At 46.9% G+C, this 27,527-nt stretch overlaps 1 protein-coding gene across 2 annotated transcripts in view; it reads right to left on the minus strand.

The window, feature by feature from the left end:
• The window catches only part of Spred2 (sprouty related EVH1 domain containing 2), a 109,090-nt gene that overhangs the window by 21,024 nt on the left and 60,539 nt on the right, over positions 1-27,527 (minus strand). For both annotated transcript variants that reach the window (XM_041669138.1, XM_041669139.1), the window contains exons 2-3: positions 11,854-12,031; positions 2,672-2,840 (exon numbers count right to left, since the gene is read on the minus strand). In XM_041669138.1, the coding sequence (XP_041525072.1) occupies positions 2,672-2,840; positions 11,854-12,031 (347 nt within the window). The remainder of the gene's footprint in view (positions 1-2,671; positions 2,841-11,853; positions 12,032-27,527) is intronic.

Consider the following 27,527-nt stretch of genomic DNA (forward strand, 5'->3'; position numbering starts at 1 on the left):
CATGGACACCACGGGCAACTTTACCACTGAATTATCATCACTGATTATCCCTATCCTGAAAAAAAAAAAAAGTGTTATCTTAAAGTATCTTCCACTCTGTCAGGACACCGACCCTAGCATATAATCACACGGGGATTCAGTATTTTAAATCATTCCCCTTGGCTCTAGCCATGATGCTCCCCAAATTAATTTTACCTGCTGTGGTTCCCATTACTTTAACTTTTGTACCGAAGGAAGGGAAACGCCAAAGCTCTCTCAGCTAGACCTACTCAGCCTCAGAAAAGCGGGGCTTTCACTGCCCTGATCGTCTCACCTCCTGCTGAAGAAGCCCTAATCCCCACCTCTCCTTCTGAACTCAGACCTTGCACTCCCTGGCCATACTATGGGAGCTGTGTTGTTAGCAGACACGCGCTGTCAGAACCCCAGGACTTGGCGTTGCTTTTTCCAAGTCAAAATTGAGGTTTCTGTTAGAAAATCCAGCTAATCCCATCATGAGATGGCCTGGTGGTTCAAGTTCAACTTTCTTGTTCACTTCTTTATCTAGCTGCAAATAGTGAAGCAACCCCACTTCTCCCATGAACAGGAGCCAGGAATGTGGTGGTCAATTCAATAGATATACCTGAAGAGAAACTCAAGTCAAGAGAAACACATATATAAAGTGGTGTGCGTGCGTGAGAGAGAGAGAGAGAGAGAGAGAGAGAGAGAGAGAGAGAGAGAGAATGAATTTCTGGAAACTGGTCATTTCCCTCCACCATGTGGGTCCCAGGAACCAAACTCAGGTTGTTTGGCTTGGCAGGAAGCAACGTTACCCACTGAACCATCTCCCTAGCTCAAATCTCATCTCTTAAGCAAATGAAATAATCATTTTGGTAATCATTTCTTTCAATCCTGACTTTGGTGTCACCACGCCTCAGGGTCCCGGTACCTTAAACACTGACCTGTGACTAAACTGTGCAGAGTGGTGAATTTGAATGCTTATGGCCGAAGGCCCCTCAAGGCTGTGGTCGTGCGCTGCCTGTACCCCGGCAGAAACAACCCTTTCGATTTGTAGCAGATTCACCGTACAGCCCCCTAACGGTTAAAAACAGGCTCAATTGCCATCTGATGACGAGAGCGTTTCACTATCGTCTTAGAACTTACTTTTTTTTTATGTCTGTGGAGTATTTTTGCCTGCACGTTCGTATACTAATTGTGCGTTTGGTGTCCCAGGAAGCCAGAAGGGGATCTCCTGAAACTGGAGTTATAGGCTGTGAACTATCATGTGGGTGCTGGGAATCGAACCCTGGTACCGTGAAGAGCAGCCTGTGCTCTCAAGCACTGGGCCGTCTCTCCAGGCCACTTGACCATCTTCTCACCACTGTCGTAAATTCAGTGATAAGATATCTTAAAATATTTCTCCTGTATAAAATTATTCATTGCTATTCCCAGTCTCTGAAGGCTGTTGATGACTGTAAATATATTTCAAACGCACTTTCTTTGAATAGTAAGTTCTAGGGATGGGGTCCCTCCTCTGCCCCCGCTGCAGGTTCCAGGGACGGGATTTGGGTTGTCAGGTTTTCGCATCAAGGGTTTTAATCACTGAGCCGTCTGGGGGCCCCCACTTTACACTTTTCTTTTCATTTTTTTGGGGGGTGGGGCAGAGCCTCTCTATACAGTCCTGGCTATCAGCGGGAACTTGCTATGTAGACCAGGCTGTCCTCAAATTTAAAAAGATCCTCCTGCCTCTGCCTCCCGAGTGCTGGGGTTAAAGGTGTGTGCCACAACAACCAGCACATGATATAGTTTTAAATTCTATTAACTTGAAATAGTGTAAGAATTCTATTGTTCTTAAAAAGAAAAAAGGAATCCTATTGTTTGTGTGCATTTGCACACAAGAGAAGTAATTTGTAACTTATTCTTTCTGTGCAGAGTTCCAGCCTTTTATGTTTCAAATTAAATACCTGGCTTAGTTTCTTTCTTTTCTTCCCTTCCTTTTTTTTTTTTTTTTTTTTTTTTGAGACAGGGTTTCTCAGTAGCTAAGGAGCCAGTCTTAGAACCTGCTCTGTAGACCAGGCTGGTCTTGAACTCATAGAGATCTGCTTGCCTCTGCCTCCCGAGTGCTGGAATTAAGGTCTTGAACTAACAGAGACCTACTTGCCTCTGCCTCCCAAGTGGGATTAAAGGTATATGCCACAACTGCCCAGCTGGCTTAGTTTGTTTTAAAATTAAAAAAAAAAAATTAGATGTATGGGTGCTTTGCACGCATGTAAATCTGCAGACCACGCATGTGCAGTGTCTGTAGAGGCCAGAAGATGGCGTTGGCTTCCTTGGAACTTGGGTTACTGGTGGCCATTAGCCAAGTTTTAGGCGCTGGGAGGGTTGGAAACCTAACCTGGGTCCTCTGCAAGAGCTGCCACTGCCCTCAACTGCTGAGCCATCTGTCCCACCCCGGCTCACATTCTTCTAAGGGACCCCTTTGTGTTACACACTAGCTACTGACATGAAACAGTAAACAATCTCAAGAGCAGGCACATCCCTTTCGATGGCCGGCACTGGTGAAATGGGGGAACCACAAACCCACAGGGAAACTTCCTACAAACAAGCCATGTATATAAGATGGCAGACTGTGGGAATGAAAAAGAACCCGGAACACTCCACAGTCCCTCTAAGGGTGCAGTGACAAATCCAGTACCTTCTATAAGGTCTTCAATGGCTTTTCTCACGCCCCTGTCAAAGGCTCGTGCATCCGCAGGGCTTTGGAAAGTAAGACCAAACTTCCTATTGTCAACTTTCCAATGATGAAACGTCGGATTGGCTTTGGTGTAGACCAAGTCCTTTCTGACATAGCATTCCAGTACCACCTGAAGGATTGAAACACAGGCTGGTTACTTGTGGGACAATCATGGCGGTGTCTGTTGCAAGCCTAACCGAGAACCATCACTGATGGCCACTAACGGAAGGACCCTGGCCCCTGGTCTTCATGGGTGTACCTCTCCAGGTGGAAGAAACAGATGATTCCCACTGACCACCAATCTCTGCTGTTCCCTGCACACGGGCTCAGTTAAGTCTCACTGTCCTGTCTTCCTGCACCCCACTCCTCCTTCTCCTGGCCCCTCAGTGTTGGGGCTTCTGTCCTGTTGTCACCTGCCTTCCCTCCTGGTCCCAACAGGTCTGTGTCTGTGGATTCAACAAACTGAACATGACTAAATCTTTCCCAGCTTCTTCACATCCGGCACTGTCAACCCTGGTCTGCTCGCTCGCTCTGGCTCAGAACTCCTGTGGCTATCTCTGCGTTGTTTCTCTGTCCCCCTATGCTGTCAGTCACTGGGTCCACTTCCTGTGTGTATGGCTTCCAAGTCAGCTGCTGCAGTTCTAAGCTGGTGGCGTTACTACTAACTGTACATTAGGATTATGAACGCTCTCTGTGTTCCTAACGACCGAGCCTAAGGAACGGCTTTTCATCTTTACACAGAACCTGGTCCTGTTTCCCTAAGACTGAAAACACCATCAATGTTATGAGCAAGAACAAGACTGTGTTCTGAAAACACCGAGGAACTGAACAGGGTCACATGACTCCCCAGGACTTCTCAGATTCTACTCGCTCCATTCACAATTAATTCTGTACCGGATTCAATATTCTCTAATAATTTCTCACCTAATTAATCTTAGATGGCAAGATACACTATAGCTTAACTCCCCTTCTAATCAGCGCTCTTGATGACAGACACCGTTTAGTTCATGTTTTAGAAGCTTTGCAATCCAGCAAATATCAACTTCATATTCTCATTAATAAAAATCCCAAACTATTCAACAGCTTTATTACAAACACCAAAGCGACTCTACAGGGTTTTCACAGCCTTGACCTTGTTTTGCAAAGTCCCGCCATTAACACCACGTAAGCTTGTCAATCTAGCCTAAATGAAGGGCAAGAGAATAAAAGTTTACCTAAATTAGGGTAAATCGAAACTAAAGAATAGTACAAATTTCAAGAATATGTCAAAGCAGTAAGAAATAAAATACCGCTTACTAAATGTTTTCTAAATTAATAACAATAGTATAATTGGCATATTAAAAGCAACACTGAATGTTAATTTTATAACATTGTATTGAAGAGGACAGCTCCTTATAATTCTATTTATGATTAAATTGCTTATCATGGTCATTTTCCCCTAAGAATAGCCCAATGACTAAATGCCAGCCCAGCTTCGTTCCAAACTGGGGAAGTCCGAATAATCAAGGCTTTAACTAACAAATGCCACCCATTTTAGAATCCAAAGGCTTCAATTCAAAGCCCCAAGTTATTAATTTTTTTCTTTGCTAAAACAAAGAGACTCAATTTTCCCGTATTTTTAGAATGAAAAAAAAAATTAGTCTCTGGCTATCATTGTCTAACCATTTCTTTTCGGTAGCTTTGAACTCTCCAAGTATTTGAAGATGACCTTCTAAATCCTCCTGCATGCTGGGATTACAGGCTGTATCTCAAACCATGCTGGGGACTGAACCCGCGACTGTGTGCACGCTAGTCCCCTACCAACTGAGCCCCTGCCCCGGCCATGTTCCTCTCCCACTCCAGTATCTCCAGATTTGTTTCCCACGGTCGTGGAGAGCACAGACCTGGCCCTTGTTCCTTCTTCTTTTTTTTTTTTTTTTTTGGTTTTTCGAGACAGGGTTTCTCTGTGGTTTTGGAGCCTGTCCTGGAACTAGCTCTTGTAGACCAGGCTGCCTTGTTCCTTCTTTACATATGAACTGTGTTTCAGCAGAACCATTCCTATAAATTGCTTCTGCAATGGGTCTTTTGTCTTCCTTAAAATGATGCCTTGCGGGGCTGGAGAGATGATGGCTCAGCTATTAAGAACAATTGCTGCCCTTGCAGAGGACCCAGATTCAGTCCCCAGCACCCACACGGTGGCTCTTAACCACCCGTAACTCCAGTTCTATGGGATCAAACAACCTCTTCTGACCTCCGTGGGTACTAGGCACACATGCAGTACACATGCAAACAGCAAAACATTCATAAACATAACATAAAAATGAAAAAAAATCATGTCTTGGGGAATGTGTGTGTATGTATGCAGCCTAGTGGAAGATCATGTGCTTTACATGCCTAAGGTCCTGGATTTGATTTGATTTCTAGCAGGGGGGGGGGGGTAGGGAGAGAACGGAAGCTAAACAGACACCCCCAACATTCTAGAGACAGGAGTTAACGATTCTGTTCAATGACTGTGTGATGTTCTCCTATACAGACATGGATTCATTTAACCACAGACCATATACATGGCCCCTCTCCCAAACAACACTACCATCTATGCTGTTACACATAAATAGTTCCCCAAATCTGATCTGTGGGCTTCTGAGTGCCTCCTTAATCTCCATCCCCTTTCCTGTAGTCCCAAGTGGGAGAGCACCACCCTAGCACTTCTGCCATCTTCCTCCGTGTGGACCTGTCTGCGGGAAAGGGAGGACGATATAACGGCAGCACAGCAGCACGAAACCCGCAGTGCGGCAGTGGTGTGTGGCTTAAAGCCTTCACCAAGCACGACGTCCGCTCGGGTTTCTCAGGAACGTCCTTAATACTTCACAGCATGATCCAAAGCAGACACAACTGGATTCTCACACCAGCTTCTTTATACTCAGCCTTCGGTGGGAACACACTGCTTTGGTAGGTACCCGTGATGAAGAAAGCCTGGCGTACACAGACAGATACAGGGTCAGAATAGAGTGGGGTTCCCAAGCCTGTCCTCTTCTGAACAAGGAAGCAGGGTGACTGTCGCCGTACTGGCTGGTACGACTGTCTCTTCTGTGCAGCGGGCTCCTTTGTAGGCTGAATTAACTTCTTCCCTTTCCCCTCCATTTTAGGACTGGGTCTCTCGTGTAGCCCGGGATGGCCTTGGATGTGATGAACAGCTGAACCTGACTTCAAACTCCCGATCTCCCTGCCTCCACGTCTCAAGTGCTGGGACTTCAGGCATGTGCCATCGCCATCAGCACAGGTTGCTCTCTGGGAATCATCGTTTTATTAAAAGATCAACCAAGAGACCAGGTATAGCTAATTGGGTATTTGGCAGAGATTTTTTTGAAAATGAGCAAACTGAGCTCGCTGCCTCGAAGGAAATAACTGGACACTCCCACTCCTAATAATAAAATCTGAACTTACAAGTTTAAAAAAAAATCAGAGTTTTGGACATTAACCGATAATTAAACACTTTTCCCCCAATTATTATTTTGCTTTATATGTATGGATGTTTTGCCGCATGTAAGCCTGTGTACCATGTGAATGTCTGGAGTCTGTGGGGGCCAGAAGAGAATGTCAGATCCTCTGGGGCTGCAGTTACAGATGGTGATGAATTGCCATGTGGGTTTTGGGAATTGAACCCAGGTCCTCTCTGATAAACCATCTGTCCTCTGACCTACTTTTTTAAAAAAGAGATTTTACGTATTTATATGTGCATCAGTGTTTTGTCCACATGTATGCTAGTGCAAAGGTACCAAGATTCACTGGAACTGGAGTCGCGGACAGTTGTGAGCTGCCACGTGAGTGCTGGGAATTGAACCCGGGTCCTCTGTAAGAACAGGAAGTGCTCCTAACTGCTGAGCCCATCTCTCTAGCCCTGCCTTCCGACTATGAAATATGCACTGTGGAATGAAATAATTGACGGGCGAGTGGGGGAGACATAAGGGGGTGTGGAGCGGGTATGGTAGCACAGGGCTGTAATCTAGCTCCAGGGAGACAGAGGCATAGGAACTGCCAAGTTCAAGGCCAGTGAGGACTGTGTAATGAGAGCTTGTCTCAAAGAAGGGCTGGGGCTCTAACTCAATCCCTGGGCCTTCCTAGCCACAAAGGACATAAAGCAAAAAAGAAATCTCTTTGTATAATGCTGGATGAAATGTGACACCATCCTGAAGACTGGCCCAATCCAACAAACACCACGTTCTCTTCTCCAGACAACCACAGAATCAGGCCCGAGTAAGACATTCGTGCAAGATGAAGGATTAAACAGCAGTTTCCACGGAAGGAGGCATGAGAAACAATGGTGGGCTGGGGGTGCAGCTTGGTCTGAAGGAGGCCTTCCTATGGTCCAGCATGCCCTGGGTCCCCAGCATCAGATAAACCGGGCACATAAACACATGCCTGTACTATTGGGAGACAGAGCAGGAGGATCAGAAGTGCAAGGTCATCCTCATCTAAGAACTGGGGCCAGCCTGGACTACCTGAATCCCTGTCTTAAAAACCAAGCCCACCAGGCAGATCTCTAGGACAGCCAGGGCTACACAGAGAAACCCTGTCTCCAAAACCACCCTACCCCACAAAAAAAAAAAAAAAAGTTACCAGTTAAGTTCTGATATACAATCTAGGAAGAATATCTACAATTATAAGAAAGGGGGACAGATAATGGGGGCACAGACCTGAGTCCCAACACACTTTCTTCTTAATCCCAGCATTTGGAAGGTAGAGCACGGGTGATAAAAATTGAACGTGTTGGAGGTCAGCCTGGACTATACTGTTGAGTTTTCAGGCCAGTCTAGGCCGCAAAGCTTCAGTTTGCATACAATTTCTCAGCAGCCAATTACCAAAAATTCTCCGACAACTTATAAATGGGTATATGTAGAAGCAATGTCAGTTAAACTCACAGACTCCAATACAGAAGTAAAACACACGCACATGCACACACATACGCACGCAAACACACACACACAATGTTGACTTCTAGAACCTTGGAACAAATCCCCATACACTCCTATGAAAAAAGCACTTCGTGCCCAGCTGATTACAGGGAAGGAGGCCTCCATCTCAGGCTCAGCCAACCACCACCTCACATTTCCCCTCGTGGTTAAAGGGGTTTCCTTCAACGACCCGCCCCCTTTCAGAGCTCCTTCAGAGCCTCAAGGGCTCCGGTGGCTCCCATCGCCTCACAGAGCAGGGAGATCAAAGAGATGCCACTGTAGCTGCAAATGGTGTAGGAGTGGGGGCCGGAATCCAGATTTCCCAGAGCGAAGCAGGCAAAGTGGGGGTTAGGAAAATAAAGCACAGCAGGTGGACGGATGTGGGACAGAAATGCCACCAGGTGCGAAGGGAGCAGGAGGAGGTAGGGAGAGATGGGGAAAACGGATGGTGGAGAAAAGGAACACCTGGAGGATGGCACCATCCTGAACCCAGGGAAGCAATGCACTGAATTATAACATGGAGACAGTCTCTTCCCCTTTTGGATGTGGCATGAATACAACAGAGGTTATTCATGTCAGGTCCTTGGACAAAATGGAAAACATTTGTAGTTACTATGTATAAGTCACTGGGAAGACACAAGTTCAAAATGCAGTTTGAAAGGAAGGGGCTGGGTTAGACCGTCTCAACTTGGGCTATTTTAAACCTGGGTGTGGTGGTACAGGCCTGTAATCCTGGAATTTGGGAGTAGTAGACGGGAAGATTAGGAGTTCAAGGTCATCCCTGGCTACAAAGCCAGTTTGGGCTATAGGAGAGCCTATCTCAAAAAGCCAGAAATGGAGACTATTCTAGGTTGACAATCCAGAAGAAACCCAGGAGAAATAGCCCTAAGTATCCAGAACCCTTCACAGACTAGAAAGGGATAGTCTGGTAACAGACTAGAAAGGGATAGTCTGGTAACAGACTAGAAAGGGATAGTCTGGTAACAGACTAGAAAGGGATAGTCTGGTAACAGACTAGAAAGAGAGGGTGCAAATCAAAGAATCCCTCTTGAAATTTTGCAGAACAAGAATACCAATGAAAGGGAAAAAAGACAAGAAACACATTTTTAAAATCTAAACAAGGCAGGTAAAGACAAATAACTCATAACACCAGGGCAGAACACAAAAAAGAAAAGTTCCAGGAGATAGATACGCAAAGGACACTGGCAGGTAACTCAGTCACGCAAAGGACTAAAAACACTTATTTTTGTGTGTGCACGTGTGTGCGGGCATGTGTGGAGGTCAGAGGGCAGCCTACAAGAATCTGTGCTCTCCTACTATGTGGGTCCCAGGGACTGAACTCACCATTAGGCTTGTCTGCCTGAGCCCTCAGACGCTGGGCCATCTGGCTGGCAAGTGACAGCTTTTTAGCAAGTAGGAAACCATATGAGGTCATTCATAAGAAATCAACGGAGACTACTATTATTTTATTGAAATGATAGCAATTTAAAACCTATGACCTCAAAGTTAAAGGAAAATCTCACACAGTAACAGCTATACACTAAAGGTCATGAAAATCAGGCCCCAAATTCATATATTCTCTCTCTCTCTCTCTCTCTCTCTCTCTCTCTCTCTTTCATTGTTGATGTTTGTTTTGTTTTGCTTTTCAAGACAGGGTGTCTCTGTGTAGCCCTGGATGTACTGGAATTCACCTTGTAGACCAGGCTGGCCTTGAACTCAGAGCTCAACAGGTCCACCTTCTTCTACTTCTCAAGTCTGGGATTAAAGACTTGAGCTACCACTGCGCGGTTTCTAATTATTTCTTTAAAATCAGGAACGGTGGAATGTGGAAAAACGCAGTTAAATGTGTCTTCACAATACTATGGTGATGAGGGGGGACACTAAGGAGATGGCTAACAGCGGAACGCCACACTAGTGTGTGAGCAGTACAGGAAAGCCCTTGAAGAGAATGTCAGCGACAAGGAAGTGAGATGATGCCCAGCTCTTCACACACCAACAAAAGGCGTGTGAAAAAGAAAACACGCACAGCTGTGCGCCATGACCCTGCTTCAATTTTGGGGGTCTGTGTAATGCTGTACCAAATATGGTCCCCAAGAACACGAAATCATAGCCGGGCGGTGGTGGCGCACGCCTTTAATCCCAGCACTCGGGAGGCAGAGGCAGGCGGATCTCTGGGAGTTCGAGACCAGCCTGGTCTACAAGAGCTAGTTCCAGGACAGGCTCCAAAACCACAGAGAAACCCTGTCTCGAAAAATCAAAAAAAAAAAAAAAAGAACACGAAATCATGCCCTGAGCATCAGCTAACTAATGGGCTAACCTTGGGCTTAGCTGGGGGCACGCACGTGCCAGGCACATGGTACCCAAGCCACTTTTTTCTAAAATCTTATTTATTTTTCTTCTCTCTCTCTCTCTCTCTCTCTCTGTGTGTGTGTGTGTGTGTGTGTGTGTGTGTGTGTGTGTGAGAGAGAGAGAGAGAGAGAGACAGAGAGAGAGAGAGAGACAGAGATAGACGGACGGACGGACAGACAGAGAGACAGGGTCTCTCTCACTATGTAGGCTGGTCTGGAGCTTCTCCTGTGTTGTAAATCAGGCTGGCCTTGAACTTAAGAGAAATCTACCTGCCTGCCTCAGCCTCCCAAGTGCTAGGATTAAAGGTGTGCACCACCAAACCTGGCCACTTTGTTTTCTTTATAGTGTGGTCACACTGCCTACACTGGGAGAATTTTTAGGAAGGAATAAAGTGTACAGCGGCATTCCAGTTAATGTATCAGTGATATTTACAAGCTATTCTGTCTTATCTATTTGGTAATTTTCTTCAACCATAAGAAGTGGTTGGGGGGAAAAAAAGAAAGAGCCTATCTACACACTTCATACATAAAACCTGTCCAGCTCTCAAATGCAGCACCAACTTAGCATGGAGCCATGAGCATTTCCTCTGGGAGACCTTACCCAATGCACCACACTTTCAGTCACTATAGGTTCTGAATCTCTACTTCCAACGACAGTGGAAAGCAGACTATGCTGAGCGTAGTCAGTCTAAAGGAGACTTAGAATCGGGGACACACGGCACCCGACACAGAAGTGCTTGCCCATCCGGCGCAAGGCTCTGGGTTCAATTCTGACCAAGAGAGTAGGCAGGAAGGTGAGGGAGACTAGCATGGACTGGGGATACATTCAGTGGTAAAGCACATGCTTGGCATGCATGGGGCCCTAGAGCACAAGCTCTGGCAGTACCCACCCTCCAAAGAATCAACGGGGCTTGGACGGTCTACCTTCCTCCCTACCAGAGACCGTAGTGTAACTGGTCGTCCAGGTTCCTCCATGACACCGCAAGCTATTGCATCCTTGGGGTAAGACTCACTTTCCCATGCATTTTGTTTTGTTTCGTTTTGTTTTTTTGAGACAGGGTTTCCCTGTAGCTTTGGTTCCTGTCCTAGAACTAGCTCTTGTAGACCACCAGGCTGGCCTCGAACTCAGAGATCCACCTGCCTCTGCCTCCCATGCATTTTTCTAAGCATGTGCAATTACTTATAGAAGTGCCATGTTACTGTGTGTGATTTTCTTATCCCAAAGCTGCTTTGCTATTATTACAAAATAAAGGCTGTTATGTGTTGGTGTGGTGTGTGTGCACTTTAGTGAGCGGAGGCGACAGGAAGACGTCAGGGGCCCTGCTTTGCCACCTGCATCCTATTCCTCTGCTTCGGGTGCCTCACTGAACCTGGAGCTAAGGCTGGGGTCAGTAAGACATGGGGATCCTCTGTCTCTGTCTCCCACAGTGCTGGGGGTACAGGCCAGTGTGTTTTTATGTGGCTACAGGGATCCAAACTCAGGAGGTCTTCATGCTTGCACAGCAAACGCTCATATACTCCAGACCATGTCCCCCAGCCCCTAAGCTCTGGTTTCTTTCAGACAAATATTTACTTAGAAGGAACCAATGCTAGGTGACGCTGTCCCACCTAAATCTCCCATGGAAAACCCTGATTCCAGTTTACTGTTACACGATTTGTAATGACAAAGAACATGCTTTTGATTCTAATACCTGTCATAACTGCACACCTTGATCAATCAAAGAAGCAAACAAGATGGTCGAATACCCTTGTGGCATGCGCTCTATATGGTGTGCGGCCAAGAGACAGCACTGGAAAGGGAGGATTATATGTACAGAAACCAGTCATTGCAATTTTAACGGCCGCGATGTGGGTCTGTCATTACCAGTTTGTCTTTCTGTCGTTCACCATGGATGAGAAAGCCGCTTCGTCCATTGCCTTCGGGGTGCATCACCTTACACACCCCAACGCGACTGATCCCGCCTCCTTCCTGTGGGAACCATCCCCCGCTGGAGTCATCTCTGGTCATAACCACAGCCTTGACACGCACAATATAGCTGTCACTAAAACGACAACAAGAAGGGGCATGACAACAGTCTAGCAGCTGCAGAACACACTTCCCAGGGCGAGACACTTCTCTCGATTTGTTGCAGAAATACGGTTAACAATATAACCCAGGATGGGGGTCCGTCTTGACGCTTAGGAAAACAGCATTTATCGTAATACCACAGTTCATCTTAGAAGAGACACCCACTGATTAACAAATCTTCCTTATGAGTCTTTTATGAGTCTTTGAAGACCACACGGGAATCATGTCCTCCAGTTTCCGGGTGCTGCACATGAACGGAATGAATAAACTGAGCTCCAGAATTTGACGTCTGGGCTGAAACGCCAAGCCTATTAACTTAAAAGGATGTTACAACTTTAATCTTTTAAACCTAGTTTACAAGAAATGACGAACCTTTAACATGTTATGACGTTAGGAATTCTATTTAGCAAGCAATATCAAAATTCACTTCTAAATTACAAAGTCCCCGGCCCATGCACCATTTCTATAGGCGGGAAGGCTTCAACTCACCCCACACCCCTGTAGCCTTTGCTTGTGATTTCCATCTCCTCGGTCGAAATATATGAATCTGCCTAAGCTCTACTGTACTATGGCCAAAGATCCCCTTTCTTCCAAAGACCAACTCATGCTTCTTTTCATTGTTTGTTGGTTTGAGGATAAATAATTCTGGCTTGCCGGGTGGTGGTGGCGCACGCCTTTAATCCCAGCACTTGGGAGGCAGAGACAGGCGGATCTCCGTGAGTTCGAGACCAGCCTGGTCTACAAGAGCTAGTTCCAGGACAGGCTCCAAAACCACAGAGAAACCCTGTCTCGAAAAACCAAAAAACAAACAAACAAACAAATAAATAAATAAATAAATAATCTGGCTTGATATTTTCTTTCTTTGCATATAATTCATTTGTTTTTTGTCTTGCCCATGAGAACACACACTGCCATCTTCTATGTCAGGCTCTGTGCGGAGCTGAGGGAAGCAGTAACAGAGAAATGACAGGGCTGTGTCTCACCTCAGCACTCTGGGACAAACGCCACAGTCTCAGAGACAGCCTGTCTCCCGTGCCTCTGCTCCCCTCTCACCCAAACTTCCTGTGATCTGCTACTGTGATTTCATTCCTTCCCACACCCAGGCAATGTCCTGTCCCACACAAAAGTCCCTTCTGCTCTCTTCACCTAGACTCAGGGAAGGCGCCTGTGGCGGCTCTCTCAGGCTAATGGGCCCTTGCCCTGGTCTGACAGAGACGTGTGTGTGTGTGTGTGTGTGTGTGTGTGTGTGGTGTGTGTGTGTGTGTGTGTGTGTGTGTGGTGTGTGTGTGGTGTGTGTGTGTGTGTGTGGTGTGTGTGTGTGTGTGTGGTGTGGTGTGTGTGTGTGTGTGTGTGTGGTGTGTGTGTGTGTGCGCGCGCGTGTCACTAAACCATTCTCTACCTGCTGAGTTTTCTTCAACTCTGGGTTCCACACCCCAACCCCAATTCCAGGAAGACTTTACCAGCCAGGCAAACTGCCCTTCCCTCTGCACACCCCCTAGTTGTGCCACTCATGTCCCTGAGGGATTTCCCGACACCGCTGCATCTTGTTTCTGGAACTCTCTCCCTTCCAATGCATTTGCATTCAACCACGGCTATCTATGTCCAGAGCACCAAGTCAACCCCTGGTTGGGCACCACCTCCAAATCTCATTTATTTTTTCCTTTCGGATAGTCTCATGAAGCCTAGGTTGCAGATGAGGCTGATTCTCCTGTTTCCATAGCCTCAATTACATGCAGGTGTGAGCCATCGCCAACAACCCTATTCTCCAACCATGACTTCCTGCTTTCACAGTCCCCCCCCACTAGGGCCAGGGGTCTCCTGCTGACTACCTCTTCCCGCCCTGCTTTCTACTCCTCTCCACTGGGCTATCTCAGGCCGCTGCATTCGGTCACAGGGAAACCCCACTGCACTTTGCTCACAGGGCTTATTCTAAGCCACAGCCACTGACTGTAAGCGGGGCTACGTTCTGCTATATCTGCCCTCTGCCTAAATGACTTCAGAGAGCCTCCTGCCTCTGAGGTGATGAATGCCCTTGGTTTTGTTGGGAAAACCAACCCAGCCAGCTGAGCCCTGCCCCCATGCCCGTCATGTCTGCACAACCTCTCCAGTCACACTGGCTGATCCACACCCCATTCCTCCACCTCAACATTGCTCTATGCCAACAATGCCCGTCTTCACACTTCTGCCCAGCCTCCTACCTGCCAAGATCCAGACCAGTGACAACAGTGGGTGATGACATGTCTCTGCTTAGGTGTCTAAGCCATCTCAAGCAATACGTGTTTCCCTTCCCAAGGTCTTCCTATGCTTTTGGGTTCTTACCCCAGTCTCTATGCTGACCCTACTGGTCATCCCATAACCTGAGGCTACTGTAGTGGTACCCTGACTGGCATCCTATGTCCATGCTTGTCCATGGTCCCCGAAAACAGAAAGGTCAGTCAGATTGCATCATGTGTACTAAGAGCTCAAACCCTGCCATATCCTCCTACTGACTTCCTGAACGCCGCTCCCATCCCAAGGGCCTCCTTGCAGGCCCTCCACATTCCTGCTTTAGGGTCTCACGGTTACCATTTCTTCCCATCTCACCATTCTCTCCACACATAATCATGTATGTTCTATCTCACCTGGGTCCCTGCACAGCATACTCCACTAGAGAACACTTTCTTGGCATCTGTAAAAGAAGCCCCCCCCCCACTCCCACCTCCCCCAAATCTCTTCCCACTGCTGGCCCTGAAACCTATTTGCCCACCAGGATAAAATTCAGTGAGGGTGGAGACTTTGCCATGTTCGTTCACCATTAATCCCTAGGGCTTACAATGGTACCGAGCCCATCAACAGGGTGCAGGATCGATGGACTGACAACGTAGTATGAATAGGTATTTTAAAAAATTGAAACTACCCAAGTCCCTGTATCAATACTCATTTGCTTACAAACCACAATAGCTTAGCCAAGCTATGATCATAGATTTTTGTAGAGAGTAGCTCTGTGTATGAAAGACAACTTCTTGGCTACTGAGCTGTATCCACTCCTTTTTTCATTTAATTACTTGTGTGCACGCGCGCCACATACCACGGTGAACACGTGAAGGTCCAAGGACAACCTGTGGGAGTTGGATCTCACCTTCCACCAGGTGGATCCACGGGGCCAAACTCAAGGTTGTCAGGCTTGGTGGCCAGTCGCCTTCTTCACCTCTGAGTGACCTCGGTCACCCGTTAGTCCTTTCTAGGATTTTTATTTTGAGGTAGTGTCTCCCTAGGTTGAACTTGTGATTCTCCGGCCTAAAAGCAAGGCAATGAGGTATCACATCATCCTAGCCAGGACCCTTTCAATGGGCTGGGGATACAGGCAGGAGTTACCAGTGCTAGCAAGAGGAAAGCCGAACGAAGCGTCAGAGGTCACCCTTGAAGATGTGCACGCAGACGGCACAGGTCACACAAGCAGTGGTAGTAACAATCATGGTCACCATCATTACCACCACCACCACCACCATCTTCCTTCTACTATATGCCATATCTCTTTGCTTTTTTTTTAATTTTGATATGTATTGAGCTCTACATTTTTCTCTGCTCCCCTCCCTGCCTCTCACTTCCCCCCTCAACCTTCCCCCCCCCCCCAAGGTCCCCATGCTCCCAATTTACTCAGGAAATCTTGTCTTTTTAGACTTTCTACTTCCCATGTAGATTAGATCTATGTAAGTCTCTCTCAGTGCCCACACTGTTGTGTAAGTTTTCTGGGACTATGTTTGTGGGCTGGCTTTCTCTGCTTTATGTTTTAAAACCACTTATGAGTGAGTACATGTGATATTTGTCTTTCTGGATCTGAGTTACCACACTCAAAATAATGTTTTCTAGCTCCATCCATTTTCCTACAAAATTCAAGGTGTTATTTTTTTCTGCTGTGTAGTACATCATTGTGTAAATGTACCACATTTTCCTTATCCATTCTTTGGTCGAGGGGCATTTAGGTTGTTTCCAGGTTCTGGCTATGACAAACAAAGCTGCTATGAACATAGCTGAGCACATGTCCTTGTGGCACGATTGAGCATCCTTTGGATATATACCCCAAAGTGGCATTACTGGGTCTTGAGGAAGATTGCTTCCTAATTTTCTGAGAAATCGCCACACTGACATCCAATTAGATGCCGTATCTTTTGGTTATATATATGTAAGCAATTCCAGAGAACACCCACATTTTCTCCCCCGTATGCCATTAATCCCAGAAACAACAGGAATTCCTGCGAGTCATAATTCTAGCACACAATACACTTTGTCAAATAGTCTACAAGGGCACGATGAACTCAATGCCTCAGGAAATGGCTGGGGTGGGCACTGAAGTTCTCCACACCGTGGCTAAAGAGTAATTTTTACTTTCTGAGTTTCAATTGTGTGTCCCTCATTTGAGGGGATTAAGCAGACATGAAAAGGAGAGATCTACATTGTGTTAGGGCCACTAACTCCACCTAAGTACACATTTATTAGAGATTAAAAAAAAAAATCCCACCCCTTGGCTCCTAGGCTACAGCGGTGTTGACTGTGCCTTTGCTTGTACTCTAAGGCCTCTGTCCTTCCAATTTGACCATTCCTAACAAGTGCCTTCCCCAAGCACAGATCTTCTCCATGGGGGTGGGAGGGGCTTAAAACCAGACCAGAGCGTGTGGTGATGTTTGGTATCCACCTATATGGCCCCAAGCCAACCAACCGTTTCCTACCTGTGGCCCACAGAAGTTCCTCAAGCACTTCATTCTGCCTGGTATAGAGGAAAACTCCCTGCCCTCTCTCCTTCCCTGCTTTGTAAAACTAATCAGACACTGACAGGTGTGAGGTTTATTTACGAGTGCGCAGCAGGAAGCTGGGGGACAGGTTCACTTAAAAATTTTTCACACGGGGAAGTACTCTACAACACATGGGCACAGGAGACCACTTCCAAGGTATAACCCCAGCAGCACAGACATTAAGGGCCTCATTGAATAAATGGGACGTCCTGAGACTGAGAAGCTTCTGTAAAGCAAAGGACACTGTCACTAAGACAAAAAGGCAACCCACTTACTGGGAGAAGATCTTCACCAACCCCGCAACTGACAAAGGTCTGATCTCCAAAATATATAAAGAACTCAAGAAACTAGACCGTAAAAGGCTAATCAACCCAATTATAAAATGGGGCACTGAGCTGAACAGAGAATTCTCAACAGAAGAACTTCAAATGGCCAAAAGACACTTAAGGCCATGCTCAACTTCCTTAGCAATCAGGGAAATGCAAATCAAGACAACTTTACGATACCATTTTACACCAGTCAGAATGGCTAAAATAAAAAACACCAATGATACCCTTTGCTGGAGAGGTTGTGGAGAAAGGGGAACACTCACCCATTGCTGGTCGGAATGCAAACTTGTGCAACCACTCTGGAAAGCAGTGTGGCAGTTTCTCAGGAAATTCGGGATCAACCTACCCCTGGACCCAGCAATACCACTCTTGGGAATATACCCAAGAGAGGCCCTATCATACAACAAAAGTATATGCTCAACTATGTTCATAGCAGCATTGTTTGTAATAGCCAGAATCTGGAAACAACCTAGATGCCCTTCAACGGAAGAATGGATGAAGAAAGTATGGAATATATACATATTAGAGTATTACTCAGCAGTAAAAAACAAGGACTTCTTGAATTTTGCATACAAATGGATGGAAATAGAAAACACTATCCTGAGTGAGGTAAGCCAGACCCAAAAAGAGGAACATGGGATGTACTCACTCATATTTGGTTTCTAGCCATAAATAAAGGACATTGAGCTTATAATTCATGTTCCTAGAGAAGCTAAATAAGAAGGTGAATCCAAAGACAAACATATAGGCATCCTCATGAATATTAACCTTCATCAGGCGATGAAATGAGACAGAGACAGAGACCCACATTGGAGCACCGGACAGAAATCTCAAGGTCCAAATCAGGAGCAGAAGGAGACGGAGCACGAGCAAGGAACTCAGGACCGCGAGGGGTGCACCCACACACTGAGACAATGGGGATGTTCTATCGGGAACTCACCAAGGCCAGCTGGCCTGGGTCTGAAAAAGCATGGGATAAAACCGGACTAGCTGAACATAGCGGACAATGAGGACTACTGAGAACTCAAGAACAATGGCAGTGGGTTTTTGATCCTACTGCACGTACTGGCTTTGCGGGAGCCTAGGCAGTTTGGATGCTCACCTTACTAGACCTGGATAGAGGTGGGCGGTCCTTGGGCTTCCCACAGGTCAGGGAACCCTGATTGCTCTTTGAGCTGATGAGGGAGGGGGACTTGATCGGGGAGGGGGAGGGAAATGGGAGGCGGTGGTGGGGAGGAGGCAGAAATCCTTAATAAATAAATAAATTAAAAAATTTTCACACGCAAAAACATGCTACTGGTAGCTTTAGACACACCTTCAAATCATGCTACCACTGTCAAAAAGAAAAAAGGAAACAAAACAAAAACAAAAGGTCCCGAAACTGGCATGCTTGCAGTGTGTGCCAGTGGAGACTTTTAAACTTTGGATGTGGCCCCAATATCAACTGAATGAGGCCAGGTAAGCATGTGAGCTGAAGAGCCCAGGCAGCCAGTGCCAGTACCAATGACACTGTGCCAAACTGGCCGGACTGGGGACCTTTCCATTCAAATGTGGTTTCTTAGAAAAAGAAGGAAAAAAAAACCACCTACGATCCCAACATGCTGACTAGTTTCCTACAGGCACTCAGAATGAGAAAGAGGCAGGTAACGATCTATGGCAGGATTCCACGGCCACGCCACTCTATTCAGATTTGGAGCAGGCCACGTTACAGACGTAAAAAGAGAACTGTAGGAAGCTGAGACAGCTGCTCCTAGTCCTGTCAAGGATGTGTGTGCTCCCGGGCAAGGCTGGTCAGCACTGGCAGACCTCCCTGGTTGCCGAGGCCCTTTCTTTGAGTTTCATTTTCTTTACAAAAGGAAGACCGAATCCACCCTGCTGCCAGCAATAAAGGCCACGTGTCAGAGCTGCAGCGACTTGGGAAGTTGTAGCACACTGTTTTGGCTGGAAGGCTGGCTTTAATCACTAAGGTGGGTCTCTAAACCACAGCACTCCTGCCCACTGAAGAGTAAGTTTGCAGAACGTGGGCCCTGCCAGCTGTCGGGCACCTCAGGAGACAGCATCTGAGACCACCGGCCTCAGCAGCAGACAAGGTCATAAAACCCAGGATGGATGGCGCTGCAGGCACACCTACAGAGGGAGAGGTTCCGCCTGCCATCTGTGACCCTCTGCCCGCCCCCTCTTCCTGCAGGAATGGAGCCAATTTCATACCGCCATAAATCCTCCCCAGCACACCCCATGGCCAGGCCTTATCTGATCACATGGCTTCTTTATCTCTCCATCACATTAAACATGAGGTTCACTTCCTTCCAGCCCCTTCACCACTCCCCCAGACCTAGAGGGGGATTAGCTGGGTCCCAGACTCCCCAGTCCACTTCCCAGATGCCCTCTGAGCCCAAACACCAGCCTCTCTGGGAGCCAGGTATGATCACGTTGTCTTCATCTTAATCACATCCCTATGCCATGCCCACTGATTTAGAAAGACGCTTAGATTTCACCAAATTGCCCATATACGTGTATGTTAATGATGTATGCCTAGTGAGTTCTGGAAAATTAATCAGTAAGATACTATGGCAAAGGCAAATGTGCCGAGAAGCCGAAGGTGCTGGTCATTGTCCACTGGCGTTGCTTTTTCAAGTGTTCATCTTAAGCATCAATTACTTAAGAATTCATAAAAGATGATTATCCTGGTCTTAAAAAAATTTTCTGAACTTGATGGGTGAGAAAAGAGATTCATGTGGTTGGATGCACGATGGTTACATGGTTTTCTGCTTTGTACAAGTCACCCAAGGTAGAGCATTTGCTCTGGAGCTTAAATGCAGAAGAAACAGGGTCTCCAGATTAATGATTTAAACAGACACTGTGTGGATGGTTGGTTGGCCTATTGTGGAAAACGGTTTAGTTTCAGAGATGCCATTTCCGGCAGGGTTCGTAAGTCTGGGAGGGCAGTAGCTCTCCTCTCAGGCACCCACAGGCAGGCTCTGTGAAGGGGTCCGGGTCCTTTCTGAACGGAGACTGCTTCACAAGAGAATGGCGTTGCTAGTGTCAGTTAGGGAAGCCCGCCAGTACCTTGCCTAACAGACAGTGCTGTTGAGCATGCTCACACTTCTATACTGATCTGACCCAAACCTTCGGGGCATAGAGAAGCCAAAGCTTCAGAGGCACTGTACCTGCTAGCACATTCTCTTGCACAGGGCCTGCTGCCCTGGCCCTACAGACTTCCTGGGTATCCCAAGGTAGGAATACCAGGCAGTGTGCCATGCATAAGGCTGGGGTACCAGGCAGTGTGCCATGCACAAGGTTGGGGTATCACGCAGTGTATCATGTACAAAGTTGAGGTACCAGGGAATGTGCCACGCACAAGGCTGGGGTATCAGGCAGTGTATCATGTACAAGGTTGGGGTACCAGGCAGTGTGCCATGCACAAGGCTGGGGTACCAGGCAACGTGCCATTCCCCAGTCCAGTTTTTTTTTCCCTTTTCTTTGCTGCTGTGTGCTGTGGCCCATAATGGTCAAGAGTCATCAACGAAGTCAAAGGAACAAAAACTGGACGTGAACCTAAGGAGCTGAAGAAGCCGGGGTGGGGTGGGGGCGGGGCAAACGACTAGGGCACTTGTAAGTGCTAACAACAGAGGCTCCTAGTGAGCTGGAAGATCCATGGCCCAGACAGTTTGAGCTTTCTGCGGTTCCCAACAGTTTTCTGTAGCCAGGAGTGTCAGTTCCAGGAGTAAATTCACATGCCCTGAGCATGGAGAGCGCAGGAGCAGTGTGGACTCACAATGGGCGTCCCCTTAGGAAACGCTAGTCTGCGCTACTTGGCAGCAGTTTACAGAGTGCATTCGTTAGCTTAGCATTTAACACGAAATTGCTAATTTCACACCTAAGCATCTATCTCCTACATCCGGTTCTGCCGTGCTATCTCAAACCATAACACACTCCGGTCAGTAGAAAAATGACAGTGAAGAACCTGGAGAGAAGGGATTATCAAAAGTAAATCTCTGCTGGGCAGTGGTGGCGCCCTCCTTTAATTCCAGCACTCGGGAGACAGAGGCAGGTGGATCTCTGTGAGTTGGAGGCCAGCCTGGTCTACAGAGCAAGTTCCTGGTTACGAAGAGAGACTCTGTCTTGAAAAACAGAAAACAAAACCAAAAGCAGAACACCCTCTCCCCCCAAAAGGTCCATCTTCAATTCAGCACCTGAAAAGCGATTCTAGTGACCTAAGATGCTCTTAGTCCACACTCTGTGTCAGTGTGGCCTTCCGGGGCACCCTGCCGAGATAATAGGGGATGATGGGGGATGAAAACACCGCTCGGGTGACTTTTCCTGGTTTCTTTTTGTGTTTACTGCTTTATTTTGGGGGGCCTGGTGCTTTCCTGAGTGTGTTGCGTGCACAGTCATCGGGGATGGAGACCCTGCTTGTGAAGAGCCAAAGAGACTCTGTCCTTTACTCGTCATAGCTGAAAGTCAGATCTCTACCCCCCCTCCACCAAAGTGGGCGTGGCCAGTCAAGGGTGACCCCTACCCTGCAACAGCTGGAGGCTGGGGACTGCACCTGTAATTATAGAGTTCGAAAGCACTGGCTCCAGGTAGTTAAGCCTCTCATGCCCTCTGGCAACAAGAACAGATCCATCAGATTCAAAAGCACACACAAACCAAACCACATTTTTTAAAAAATAACAATCCAAGTTCTTAAAACCCGGGGGAGGGGGCTTGGCACTGGAGATGGCTCAGCAGTTAAGAGCCCTGGCTGCTTTTCCAGAGGACCTGGGTTTAATTCCCAGCACACACATGGCAGCTCACAACTAATCTGTAACTCCAGTTCAGGGAATCAGACACCCATGGCAAAACACCAATGCACATAAAATGAAAATGAATTTAAAAAAAAAAGAAATCAAAATTCTTTCTAGAAACTGAGCACACGCTAGGTGGGGATTCCAGGTACAAGATAAGGTTACATCAGGCCTCGGCCTGCCGCAGGGCCCTCTCCTCTGCTCCACCCTGCCTTACTGTGATGCTCTGGCCCCTGACCACAGTTACTACAGAACCACAAAAATGCAATGCATCTGCAGCAGGTGCCATGATTACATGCATTATATGCAACTTTAAAAAATGCTAATATGGTGCTTTCAGGAAATGATAAATGGAAAAAAATCACCAAAGCATAACTTTGACATCAGTAGTTTTAGAAATAAGCTTTATTTTATTTAAGTTTTGTTTTGTTTTGAAAAACAAATGTGTCTAATTCTTAGAGACTAAGCATGTGCCCTAGAGGGCTGAGTTTCAGGGCAAAAACTGGGGACAAGAGAGCCCTGGGAGGCAAAGGGCCAAAGCTGAACTGATGTTTAGGGCTCGGTCTGCTCTACTTAGCCCAGGGTCGGCAGAGTTCATAATTAACCAAGATTTAAGGGATTTCCATCTTGAGGCAGACAAACTCTTCTTTTTACCTGAAAGCAACCATGGCCAGCTAACAGAGACCCTGAACCACTGGACAGAAGGAACCCCCACCACATTAAATCACACCAGCAATAAAAGAAAACCAGGCTTTCAAAACACAAACGGCAAAGGGGGTGGCTTAAAGTCAATCATCTCCAACCCAGGACAGACCCAGAGCCGCTGAACTTCCATACCTCCTTCTAGTTTTACCCTTGACCTCCTCATTGGTGAGCGCAAAGGAGTAAGAATGTCAGCAGACAACCTGCGGCCGGTGAGAGTGAAATCTAGGTCTATACGGCGTAATAATGCCCTGAACCGTCTGCCTCCTTCTGTCCCGTGCACGACCACATTTATTTCCCCTGCTACCCTACCCTTCTCCCACAGTCAAAAGGGCAGGAAATTACTTTACCAGTTTTAGCAAATTCAAAACCTACAAAATCTTTTACAGGCCAGTCCTTCTTAAGATCTGTTCCAAACAAAAGGTGATAATTTAGCCCACAGGAAGGAAGGAGCGCCAAGGCCCACAAGCCACAGGCAGGGCTTTTATGAGCCTCGCTTTATATCCTAGGCAGATCCACCCATGGGCTGTCCTCTCAGGGGGCAAGAGTCAGCGATTCATTCAGTTCTTTTTCACCAGAGTCCTGTCACCTCCTTCTCTAGGGAGGGGAAGATAAGCAGCAAATGAAACTTGTTCAAGGTAGCTGCTCTCGTGTGTGTGTGTGTGTGTGTGTGTGTGTGTGTGTGTGTGTGTAGGGGGGGGTGGATTTTTGACTCCCCAGCAGACACTGGCAGTTAGGCCTCCCATCGCGTGGTGAAGAGATGATAAACAACTTAGTTTCCCGCACCCTTTCAGCTAGAAAGACCAGGAGCAACTAAATCGCACCCCTCGCTCAGATGGAAAACGGACTGAGCAAGGCTAGTGACCAGGGACAGATAAAGGGTGGTTGCCCATCGCTCCCCACACTGCTTACAAACAGGGCTCTGGGCTGCGGGGAAAGCCCCTGGACGGGGGTGCTGTTGGGATCTTCAGATCTACTGGCTTAGGGAATGGCCATGAAGGAATTTAAAGCCAAGAGAATCACTAACTCTGGGACAGAGCGACAGCTGGAAGGTGGGGCGGGGCCATCTTGGCGGTTTCCCCTGGACAGAGGTCATTCCACTTGGGATTTATTAGTATCCCTAGACCTAAGCTGTAACACATCCCCTTCTCACAATTGGGTGTGACATGTCAAGTCTACTACTGAGCCACAGCCTCTTGAGGGCAAGACAGGGACAAGAGCCGGAGGGCTTTTGAGGTCTCTTTTCAATTTTGGATTTTTAAAAAATGGGCTTCATAGTCTTTTAATGTTGCCAAGGGCGTTAGCAAACACATGCTTCTGAAACATCCCGCAGACCACAGAAGCAGAAAACTTCAAGTAGTAAGACGCAACGGAATACCTCTAACCGCACAAGACCAGAAGCCACCAAGACCCTGGGCCGCACGAAGGTGCACTGTCAGAGTTCCTACGCAATCATAAACTTCCCAGAGCAGGGCATGCTTACTGAAGTCTTTTGAAAAAGGAAGAGAACAGGCCTGGAAATGTAGCTCAGTGGCAGGGCGCTCACCTAGGATGCACACGGACAAGGCCAGAGGTTCAATCCTCAGCTCGTGCGAGGGGGCGCGCGTACGCACAAACAAGAAAGACATGAAAACTATTTTAAAAATAAATTTAATAAGCTATGTGTGCTGACCCATGTCTGTAACTGTAGCACCGTAGGAAGTGGAGAAAGCTTTTTTTTAAAGGCAGGATATCACTATGTGTGTATAAAATATATATATTCTATACACATATTACATACACACACACACACACAGAATATATGTATATATTCTGGGTTGACCTGGAACTCCATATATAGACCAGGCTAACCCTGAACTCTCAGAGATCCACCTGACTAACTCCCAGGTGCTGGCACTAAAGGCATGTGCTGCCACGCCTGGCACACATAAGAGGTTCCCTGAAGTCAACACAGTAAAAGCCATCATTGTGAGCAACACTTTAGCGTCAAAAAAAAAAAAAAAACCCACAAAAAGATGTTTACCATGGTGCCAGTCAGCCTCCAACTCAGCTCATCCTATGGTGTGTTCCCGACAGTAAAGCTGAGATCACATTACGCTTGGTCTCGCTCTCTCCCTTTTTAAGATTACAATTTTTATTTTAAACAATTTGAGTGTGTGTGTGTGTGTGTGTGAGAGAGAGAGAGAGAGAGAGAGAGAGAGAGAGCGAGAGAATGTGTGGAGGTGGACAGCCTGCAGTCAGTTCTTCCCTTTCTACTGTGTGGGCTCCAGGAATCGAACCCAGGTCATCAGCCCTGGCAGCAAATGCCTTCGTTCATCAGCCGTCTCTCTGGCCTTCAGCCTGGTTCTCTAGGACAGTCACCATTCCTAAGGCACCACAAATAAGCCACCCTGCATCCAGCAACTTCCTCCAGTGAGTCAGTCTATAAGGAAGTTCTGCAAACCGAAAAGGCGAAGCCTAACACGAGGCACGCTAGTGCGTCTCCTTGCGTGTGTGCATACAGCCAACCTTAACGTTTACTACACGGCAATTCCACCACCACAGACTCGTTCAGATACGTTTTCACTGCAGAATTCACGAGAAGCCAAGAGGAGGCAATCATCTAAACACCTGCTGGGCCCATCCAGAGACAAATGGTTAAACAATGTAGCAATATCCACACTGGGTTATTATTCAACCTTAATAAAGAAGGAAATCAACATGGGATGAACTTTGAGAATGCTAAAAAAAAGCCAGCCACCCCCCCCCCCCCCAAAAAAGGACAAACCACTGCCCTGTTTATATCGTTATCTAAATTCTAAATGCCTTAGTCAAAGCCAGGGACAAAGAAAGCGGTGGTTGCCCTGGGGTGGGGAGGGGCGGGGAAGGGAGGACTCAATTATCAAGGGTGAGTTTGGGCTTTGCAAGGTTAAAATGTTCTAGAGATCTAGAATGCATATATAATCACCCTTACTTGACAAAAAAGTAGTTGAAGTGGATAAACTCTTAAGTTTGGGGGCTAAAAAGCATTTGCTTGTGTTAATGAGGGGAGGGGTATTTATATGACACAAGGCATGTCTGGTCAAAGAGCAGCCCCCATGAGTTGGTTCTCTCCCCACCAGCGCGTGGGTCCTCAGGCTTGGCAGCAAGCGGCCTTTACTTGATGAACCACCTCACTGGCCCTGTATCCTGCGTTCTGTCACAATGAAAAGAGGGAACCTGAGAGAGAAGGGAGCCTGGGTTGTGATGAGGAACATTCCTACAGTCTAAGGAGGACCACTGTGACAAGGGAAACAATTAGCACATGTGCAGAACCTTCTCCGGAAGCTGAGTGCAAGGCCAAGGTTGTCTTTGCTCTGCTCCTTCATGCATAAGGCAGGCCACATACAACACAAACTTCTTAGGTAGTACCTTTAATTGCCAGAAAAAATGGCTTTTCTTATAAAACCATTTCAAAGACCAAAACTGTGAAGCAGAACTGTATGCCTCCACTGTGAGCACTAAAAAATCTTCTAAGCTCTTAGACAACAATATTCTTTTTTTTAAAAAAAAAAAAATTTATTTATTATGTATACAATATTCTGTCTGTGTGTATGTCTGCAGGCCAGCAGAGGGCACCAGACCTCATTACAGATGGTTGTGAGCCACCACGTGGTTGCCGGGAATGGAACTGAGGACCTTTGGAAGAGCAGGCAATGCTCTTAACCACTGAGCCATCTCTCCAGCCCCCAACAACAACATTCTTTAAAAAATTTTTTATACTTATTTTAAGGCCATGAGAGTGCCTGTATGTATGTATGTATGTATATCACATATGTGCCTAGTGTCCACGGAGGGTGTCAGATCCCCTGGAACTGGAGTTACAGGAGGTTGTGATGCTGTAGAATATTGGTTGAAGATGTGTTCCATGTGTTTATGCTGGGGAACGTTTATTTATGATGCAAAAATGTGTTGTATTCTTTTATGTTACAATTGTTTAACTCTGTGAAGCTCTGTTACTCTGCCTGTCTAAAACACCTGATTGGTCTAATAAAGATCTCAACAGCCAATAGCTAGGCAGGAGAAAGGACAGGCGGGGCTGGCAGGCAGAGAGAATAAATAGGAGAAATCTGGGAAGAGAAGATCAAGGAGCGAGAAAAGCAGGAGAGAGGACCCTAGGGGTCAGCTATCCAGCTACATAGCAAGCCAGAGAGTAAGAAATAAATAAAAGTATACAGAATGGAGAAAGATAAAAGCCCAGAGGCAAAGGTAGATGGGATAATCAGTTAAGAAAAGCTGGTGAGAAATAAGGCAAGCTAAGGCCAGGTATTCATAGGAAAGAATAAGACTCCGTGAGATTTATTTGGGAGTTGGGTCGCGGGTCCCCCAAAGAATAGTAAAAACAACTAGCTACATTGTGAGCTGCCATGTATGTGGGTGCTGGGAACTGAACCCAGGTCCTCTGCAAGAGCAGCAAAGGCTCTAAACCACTGTGTCATCTCCCCAGCCTTGACAAGTGTCCATAATGAACATTTAACATGTCTATAATGCAATGAACAGACTCGCACCCCTGACATTTTTATGATGACCCTCAGTTTTAAAGATTACTAAACACAAGTACAGAAATTCTCTAACACTTCTATTTCTTCTCCATGGGAGTTAGCTGTGTTTTTAATATTCCTCAAGGCGGGGGGGGGGGGGGGGGGAGGGACTGGCTTGATTTTTCTTTGGAACAAGTCCCTGCCAGATTTTGCACACTGCAGCTCTTCGATGTGATGAGAACACATGCCCACCCACAGACACTGGCTTTGCTCATCACCCTCCCCGAGCAGCCCCGGTGACACATGCTCTTTGTGCTCATCTAATGGAATTCAAGGGGCCCAGTCAAGCAGCAGGGCCCACGGGGCCAGAGCAGTGGCAGGCAA

The sequence above is a fragment of the Microtus oregoni genome, unplaced genomic scaffold, assembly GCF_018167655.1.
Source record: "Microtus oregoni isolate MIOR12 unplaced genomic scaffold, Mior012 000019F_ref0000042, whole genome shotgun sequence".
Taxonomy (NCBI): domain Eukaryota; kingdom Metazoa; phylum Chordata; class Mammalia; order Rodentia; family Cricetidae; genus Microtus; species Microtus oregoni.